The 8,380-nt window shown below is 44.7% G+C and overlaps 2 protein-coding genes across 5 annotated transcripts in view; one reads left to right on the plus strand and one right to left on the minus strand.

Moving 5' to 3' along the window:
• The window catches only part of LOC309565519 (uncharacterized protein), a gene marked incomplete at both ends in the record, with an annotated part of 1,247 nt that extends 299 nt beyond the window's left edge, over positions 1 to 948 (plus strand). The window contains 2 exons of the mRNA XM_082270487.1: positions 3 to 77; positions 886 to 948. Coding sequence (XP_082126613.1) covers positions 3 to 77; positions 886 to 948 — 138 coding nt within the window. The remainder of the gene's footprint in view (positions 1 to 2; positions 78 to 885) is intronic.
• CDCA5 (cell division cycle associated 5) overlaps positions 1 to 8,318 on the minus strand; it is a 32,567-nt gene extending 24,249 nt beyond the window's left edge. For 2 of the 4 annotated variants that reach the window (XM_082270173.1, XM_082270172.1), the window contains exons 1-2: positions 8,077 to 8,317; positions 2,021 to 2,091 (exon numbers count right to left, since the gene is read on the minus strand). In XM_082270173.1, coding sequence (XP_082126299.1) covers positions 2,021 to 2,091; positions 8,077 to 8,137 — 132 coding nt within the window. In that variant the 5' untranslated portion in view covers positions 8,138 to 8,317. Of the gene's footprint in view, positions 1 to 2,020; positions 2,092 to 8,076 lie in introns of all 4 variants that reach the window. The other 2 variants (XM_082270170.1, XM_082270171.1) reach the window with 2 other exon arrangements.
• Positions 8,319 to 8,380: the final 62 nt, after the last annotated feature.

The following is an 8,380-nucleotide window of genomic DNA, read 5'->3' on the forward strand; positions in this document are numbered from 1 at the left end:
AGAGAGAGAGAGAGGGAGAGAGAGACAGAGAGAGAGAGAGAGAGACAGAGAGAGAGAGAGAGAGAGAGAGAGAGAGAGAGAGAGCACAGAGAGAGAGAGACAGAGAGAGAGAGAGAGACAGAGAGAGAGAGAGAGAGAGAGAGAGAGACACAGAGAGAGAGAGAGAGAGAGAGAGACACAGAGAGAGAGAGAGAGAGAGAGAGACACAGAGAGAGAGAGAGAGAGAGAGAGAGAGAGAGACACACAGAGAGAGAGAGAGAGAGAGAGAGAGAGAGAGACACGAGAGAGAGAGAGAGAGAGAGAGAGAGAGAGAGAGAGAGACACACACACAGAGAGAGAGAGAGAGACACACACACAGGAGAGAGAGAGATGAGAGGAGACAGAGAGACAGAGACACACAGAGAGAGAGAGACAGAGAGACACACAGAGAGAGAGAGAGAGAGACAGAGAGACAGAGACAGAGAGACAGAGAGACACAGAGAGAGAGAGAGACACAGAGAGAGAGAGAGAGAGAGACAGAGAGACAGAGACACAAGAGACACAGAGACACAGAGAGAACAAGAGAGAGACAGAGAGAGACAGAGAGAGACGAGAGACAGAGAGAGACAGAGATAGACGAGAGAGAGAGAGAGAGAGACAGAGAGACACACAGAGAGAGAGAGAGAGACAGAAGAGACACACAGAGAGAGGAGAGAGACAGAGAGGACAGAGAGACAGAGAGACAGAGAGACAGAGAGACAGAGAGATGGAGAAGAGAGAACACAGAGAGAGAGAGAGAAGAGACACAGAGAGAGAGAGAGACACAGAGAGAGAGAGAGACACAGAGAGAGAGAGAGAGACACAGAGAGAAGAGAGAGAGAGAGAGAGAGAGAGAGACAGAGAGAGACAGAGAGAGACAGAGAGAGACTAGAGAGAGACAGAGAGAGACAGAGAGAGAGAGACAGAGAGAGAGAGACAGAGAGAGAGAGACAGAGAGAGAGAGAGAGACAGAGACAGAGACAGAGACAGAGACAGAGACAGAGACAGAGACAGAGACAGAGACAGAGACAGAGACAGAGACAGAGACAGAGACAGAGACAGAGAGACAGAGAGAGAGAGAGAGAGAGAGAGAGAGAGAGAGAGAGAGCGAGAGAGAGAGAGAGAGAGAGAGAGAGAGAGAGAGAGAGAGAGAGAGAGAGAGAGAGAACAAAAAATTGGCAAAATAAATGGAAGAAATGCAAAACACCGCGTTCGGTATTCGGCCAAACATTTTATTATTATTCGGCTCTCGGCCAAGAATTTCATTTCGGTGCATCCCTAAATCCAATCGATTCCACACTGTCACTGAGACTGAGTAATTGATTTGAGAGTACCATTATTAACCCTGACCTGCCCAGTGCCCTGTATCTGCAATTCAAATTTAGAAGGCTGCCTGCATGCTCATGATTTCCATTTCCCAACATCCTTCCCAATCCCTTGTTGACTTAAGCCTGGATTGACGGGTCCCTCAATATCGCAATATATTTTTTTTTACAATATCGTGCAGGCCTATACGTGACATCATTTTACCCTTACATGAGCAATATTTGGAATATTGGTCAGTTCCGGGGCCGATACAGATATATCAGTAAAAGTCAATATCGGCCCTCGATAGATCGGCCTTGCCGATAATCGGTTGATCCCTAGTGTAGAGGGCAGATACCCAACTATGAAACATTGGCCTGAACCCCCACTGCTGCAATACATAAAACAAGTAGGGCCATGGGAGGAAATCAAAAGCTATGCAGGTTTTCACATTTATTTTCCCAGGTCTATGGGGAAAAATACATGGATGGGTTGGGTCTTCAAACTATGGCCCTCCAGTTGTTCAGGAACTACAATTCCTATCATGCCTAGTCATGTGTGTCAATGTCAGGGTTTTACAATACCTCATGGGATGTGTAGTTCCGCAACAGCTGGAGGGCCATAGTTTGAGGATCCCTGGGTTAGAGGGATAAGTCACAGCCGCAGAAGATACAAAACTTACAGCATAAATACATACCGGGCTATCTGTAGATTTGTTGAGTGAAGCAGAATTTCTTCCAGATCTTCTGGTGGGCGGAGAAGTAAGACCTGGAAAATGTTTTTTTTTTTGTTCTTTAAATTGATTTACTGAACACATAAAATAATAATTATCTGTAAGCAATAAAAGCAAGATGACAGATCACTGACCATAAACAAAATCAGTATTTTGACAGAAAAAAAAAAAGAACACCATATACAGTCCTTAACATATTTGTTAAATTATTAAGGACACGTAAAAACATATTTTTTTCATTTTAAAAATAGCCAATAGTGCAAACCTGTGCATTAAACAAAATAATGTAACTAGCTGCAGCAGACAGTTGGTCATACAAAATGCTAATCCCAATACATATTGTTACCAAGCACAGATAAAAGCAGGTGGTTGATAGGCTTGTTATTATTAGTTTAATGCTTCCAAGCTATACGTCCCTAAAAATTGTCACTTGAATCATGAACACATTCCCCAACCCCCCTACTCATCTGAATCTTGTTGTGCTTCCCCCTGGAGCACCCTTGTTAAAATTTCTTTCTATAGGACAGAACAATGACATACAAGACAACCCCAATTCCAAAAAAAAAAAAGTTGGGACGCTGAAAAAAATCTACATAAAAACAGAATGCAGGGATTTGAAAATCTAATAAACCCATTTTATATGCACAATAGAAAAAAACATTATTTTAATTTTAAATAATATACCATTTTAAGAAAAAAAATGAGTGAAACCGATGGCAGCAACATGTCTCAAAAAAATTGGGACAGGGCAACAAAAAGCTGGTAAAGTTCAACCCAAATTCCAAAAAAGTTGGGACAGGGCCATGGCACTGTAGAATCCCCTCTAACACTCTGTAAATGTCCGGGAACAGGGGAGACCAGCTGCTGGAGTTTTGGTAGAGGACTGCTTTACCTGATATAGGATTCCAAGTGCTCAGCAGTCCTGGGTCTTCGTTGTCATATATTTCGACTGCGATATTGTGGCAGACAAATTGGACACTGACACTTTTTAGGAACCAGTGACACTAATGCAGTGTTCATATATATGCACTGTCACTGTACTAATGACAAATGGCTGGGAAGGGGTTAACATCAGGGGCGATCAAAGGGTTAACTGAGTCTGGCCAGTGTTTTTGTACAGTGTAGGACAGTGGTTCTAAACTCCGGTCCTCAGGACCCACTAACAGGCCAGGTTTGCAAGATAACTGAAATAAATCACAGGTCATATCATTTGCTGCTCATTGATTGCAGTATTCTAGTCTGCATCTCCCCCAAGATAATACATAAAATCTGGCCTGTCAGTGGGTCCTGAGGACAGGAGTTGAGAACCACTGGCGTGGGAGGTGCTTGTACTGGGGGAAGGCAACGATTCATGTCTGTTTGCAGGAACACAGGATCCATGCCTTCCCTACTGACAGAATGGCAATCCGCCCTGTTTACATAAGCAGACTGCCTCTGTGCTAGATGATTGGTGGACATCGAGTCAGCAGTACCCGGGAGCAGCCCACCGGTGGTTTTCTACCTGGAAATGTCGGATAATGAACTAGGTACATGATACAACACAAAAGTGCCACCTTGCCACACACTGGTAGTGGTTTACGATGCGCTGCAGAATCCAACATAAATAATGTAATTAACAGCTTCCCGACTGCCCGCCTCACATTTACTGCGGCAGGCTGGCTCTCCTGCGCAAACCGACATAGACCTACGTCGGTGGCGCGCGTGGTGCTGAGGGGTGAGCGTGCGCCGCTGCGCTCCCGCCCACACTAGGCAGCTGGGATGACGATCCATGGGGCCGGCGGCCGCGATTGCCTCTGGGCACCCGAGATTGCTCTTCATTGAGAGAGAAGGACGGTCAGCTGTTGTAAACACAGCTGACCGTTCTCTCTGAAATGATCACAGAGCGCCTGTGATCCTTCTATATAGGATCACAGGTCTCTGTGGTCATTCCACAAGCCCATCCCCCCCCAGTTAGAAAACACTCCCCTAAGCTGACACTTAACCCTTCGATTACCCCTAGGCTAACCCCATCCCTGCCAATGTCATAATTACAGTAACAGTGCATAATTTTTAGCACTGATTACTGTAGTAATGTCACTGGTCCCCCCCAAGAATGTCAAAAATGTCAGTTAGGGGTCCGATCTGTCCGCCACAATGTTGCAGTTCCGCTAAAAATCGTAGATCGCTGCCATTACTAGTAAAAAAAAATAAATAAAAATTACAAATCTTTCCCCTAGTTTGTAGACGCGATAACTTTTGCGCAAACCAATCAAAATACACTTATTGCGGTTTTTTTTTTTACCAAAAATATGTAGAAAACAAAATTTTTGATTTTTACATTTTTGTTGGGGGATGGGGGGGGTGTTCAGAATTGTCAGTTTTTTTGTTTATAGTGCGCAAAAAAAAAAAAAAAAAAAAATCAAATCCCACAGGTGACCAAATACCACCAAAAGAAAGCTCTGTTTGTGGGAAAATTTTTATTCTGGTACAGTGTGGCACGACTGCGCAATTTTCCATTAAAGTAACGTAGTGCCGAATCGCAAAAAATGGCCTGGTCATTAGCAGGCAAATCCTTACGGTCCAGAAGTGTTTAATTCACAATTTTCATGTTATTAAAGTATAATTAAAGACAATTTTTTTTTTTAGTTTTTGATAGCATGGAAAGATTGGAACACATGTCAGGTTTTTCTGTCTGTGCCCTCATTCACGAGATTCACCCTCTGTTTTGTTTAGCATCATCACCAAAACTAAAAGTGAAAGCAAAATCACCCCCAGAACAGGAATAAAAAGAAATCTTCCAATGTGGACACTAGTTCTGGTGACAACCAGGAATTCCCTCACTTTGGTAGAATTTAATCTCACTTCCTGTTTTGGCTATGGGACAGGAAGTGAAATCTCTCCCAAAGGGACACAGATGGCACCAAAACCTGACAGGGGTTATGACCCTTCTTTACTTTATCCAAAAAAAAAAAAAAACATTTTGCCTTTAGTTCTAGTTTAACCACTTTCCCCCCATAGGCTGTCATATGATGTCATTAGGTTAGGTAGTGGCGATATCTGGATGATGCCTGCAGCTACAGACATCATCCAGTTATCTTAGATTTCAGAGGCCGATTCCTTCGCTTGTAAAAGCTATCCCAGCGGCTGTTTAGCCACTGGGTGGTTATTAGACAGCAGTAGGGGACATCCAATGCCTCACTGGGCTCCACTGTGCAATCAGGAAGCTGGAGAACCGATTCTGCAGTGGCAGATTACCATAGAGCTGGCCGGGGACTGGATGGGCCCCAACCATCTCTCTGACCCAGGGAGGCCAGAAGTGACTTCATGTAAACACTGCCAGTTTTTTTTTCGCTGGAAAGCAGAGATGAATGATTTTTGGTTTTCTTTTTTATTTTTATCTCATCTTTCCAGGGTATAGGAGATATCTGGGGGTCTTATTGACCTCAAATCTCTCCATAAAGAGGACCTGTCATGCCTTGTTCCTATTACAAGGGATGTTTCCATTTCTTGTAATAGGAATAAAAGTGACCAACAAAAAAAATGAAAGGCACAGTAAAAAAATGTGGAATGAGACTATGGGTATTGAGAATATGATTCCCTAGGCCTAACTGAAATTTTGGTACACTCCTCTCACTGTTAGAAATAACAGTACCTGGATACCTTCCCTTATGGTTTAGGTTAGTTTCATCTCTTATGTTCTCCTCATGCATATGTTTTGCCTCATGGAGGTTCCACTTGTCAATGTTTCTGCTTTTGGATTACTATTGGTAATAATGAGATTTTTGACTTAGCGTAAAATTGATTTCTCTGATGTTCATTGAGGATGAGGGACTTGGCAGGGGGTGCCTGCGGGAAGGAGGGGAACCCGGGGGTCCGACCGCCCCAAGGTGGAGCCCACGTCCACCCCAAAACCCTCCAGGGGGAGAGGGGGGCAGCTACTCACCATACCAGGAACCAGGCAAGCACTGATCCAGTCAGAACCCCTCTCCATCCAAATGGGGGACTGTCAGCCAGGAAGAATCCTGCGACCCGGTCGTATGCGACCTCGTGAGGAGTTTAACTCGCAGGCCAGCCCCCATCCAGTGGAGCGATGTCGCCACAGACCTAGTGCGGAGCTGAGGTCTGCGCGCGCTCGCCAGACTCGGGTGACCGCTGGATCTAGATTGTCCACTCCGTCGCCCAGTCTGGCAGTTGATTTTAGATCTCAAAGGAAAAATCCAGGAGAAAAAAAATGTTCTATCTAAAAAATGTTGTAAGGACCAAAGATCCCAGCAAGGAACCAGGCCCTTACTCCTGACTAGGCAGAAAAAACTGAGTGGGTTTAGCAGGGAGAGGGAGTATACCCCCTGGGACTGCCCATGGGTATAGCCAGAATTATTTTTCTGTCTAGTGTCCTACTCCTGTGGGGGGGGCAGTACAGTATAAAATATCAGGAGCTGCGTCTGTCAATGAATGAAAGAGAAATGTCTATTTTATACCTTTTGTCAAAAATTTTAATAAAAAAATAAAAAAATGTAAAGCGCCCCCCCACTCAAGCTCCCACTCAGAAGTGAACGCATAGGTAGGTTGCGCACACATGTAAACGCAGTTTGCACCACGTTAGGTATCGCCACAAATGTTAGCAATAATTCTAGCACTAAACCTCCTCTGTAACGCTAAACTAGTAACCTGTAAAAATTTGGAAAGTGTAGCTTATGGAGATTTTAAAGTACTGATGTTTGGCGCGAGTGTGCGCAATTTTAAAGCACAACATGTTAGGTATCTACTTGGCTTAACACCATCTTTAATATCCTAACCAAAGAAATTGGGTTGTGTATTGGGTTTTTTTTTTGCACTAAAATCCATTAACCACTTTCCTATTGAGCACTTCCTGCCAAGGCCAATTCTCAGCTTTCTCGCACTCTGAATGACAATTGCGCGGTTATGCAACACTGTACTCAAATTAAACTTTTAATTGTTTTTTTCAAACAAATAGCGCTTTCTTTTGGTGGTATTTAATCACTACAGTACTGGGGGTTTTTTACTGAACAAAAAAAGATCAAACTTTGAAAGAAAAAAAAAACAGCTTTTATAGTTTGTTATAAAATTTTGCAAACAGGTAATTTTTATCCTTCATTGATGTGCGCCAATGAGGCAGCACGGATGGGCCCGGATAGACAACACTGATAAGGAAGCACTGATGGGCACTAATAAGACGGCACTGATGGGTGACACTGATGGTCACAGATGCTCCTCCTCTTTGGGGCCGATGTCCCTGTGACAGCAGCTAGCGGTGATCTTTTTTTCTCCTCACGCTATGGAAAAAAAAAAAAAGATCGCCAGCTGCCGTTTACATCACGTGATCAGCCGTCATTGGCTGACAGCTGATCACGTGGTAAGAGGCCGGGACCCACTCCTTTCACTGATCTGTGATCAGCTGAGTCTTATGGACTCGCTGATCACAGAGCGATCCGCGCGCTCCGCAGGCAGCTCATGCACGAGAGGATGTACATGGACGCCCTCCCGGTAATTAAGGTCAGCAATGTAGCCATCCCATGTCATGCATTCACCCCACTCCCAGCCCAGGGCAAATCTGACATTTCTCCTCCACGTGTAAAAATCTTTTTTTTGCTAGAAAATTACCCAGAACCTCAAAACATTCTCTCTCAGCACAGACCCTAGAGAATAAAATGGTGGCCGTTGCAATTTATGTCAATCTATATTTGCGCTGCAAATTTTCTGGAAAAAAATACAGTTTAACTTCTTCCTGTATACGCTATAGCCGATAGGGCTTATACATGAATTGCCATTTTACATGTTGTACTGTGTCTATTGATGTTGTACAGTAATAAAATGTTTTAATACCCATGTCTCCCAGCGTTCTGGTCTCCACCTCATTCAAAGTCCCAAACCTTTCCTTTATTCATATGCTGAATACAGAGAACACTTCCTGTGCAGAGCTGTCAGGGGTGAGATCAGCTGCCAGCAATGTATAGGATCCCAAATCGATCTGCACCCCTCAGTCATGGTGACACCCCCACAACCCCCGGGCCTGCACTCACTGTCTCTCTTCCAGGTCACCGTGCCCCGGCTGCTGCCTCTCTTCTTCTTCTGATCAGACATGATCTCCCGCCCCTATGGCCGATCCCTGGCTCCTCCACCACCGCGGCCTCCGCCACACTCTCCTTGAGTAATAAGAAAGTCTGATCTTCAGCGATCTCCAGGATTTATCGCTTGAGCACCGCTACACCGTTCCCCGCCGTGATCACCCGAAGAAACCTTTCAAAATGCCCGCGCCCGCTCTGTCCCCGGAAGCGGAAGTGACGCCCTGAATTCCAGCATCCGCCATGTTACGTGTGGCGGAAG

The sequence above is a fragment of the Pelophylax lessonae genome, assembly GCF_965119305.1.
Source record: "Pelophylax lessonae genome assembly, chromosome: 10".
NCBI lineage: Eukaryota > Metazoa > Chordata > Amphibia > Anura > Ranidae > Pelophylax > Pelophylax lessonae.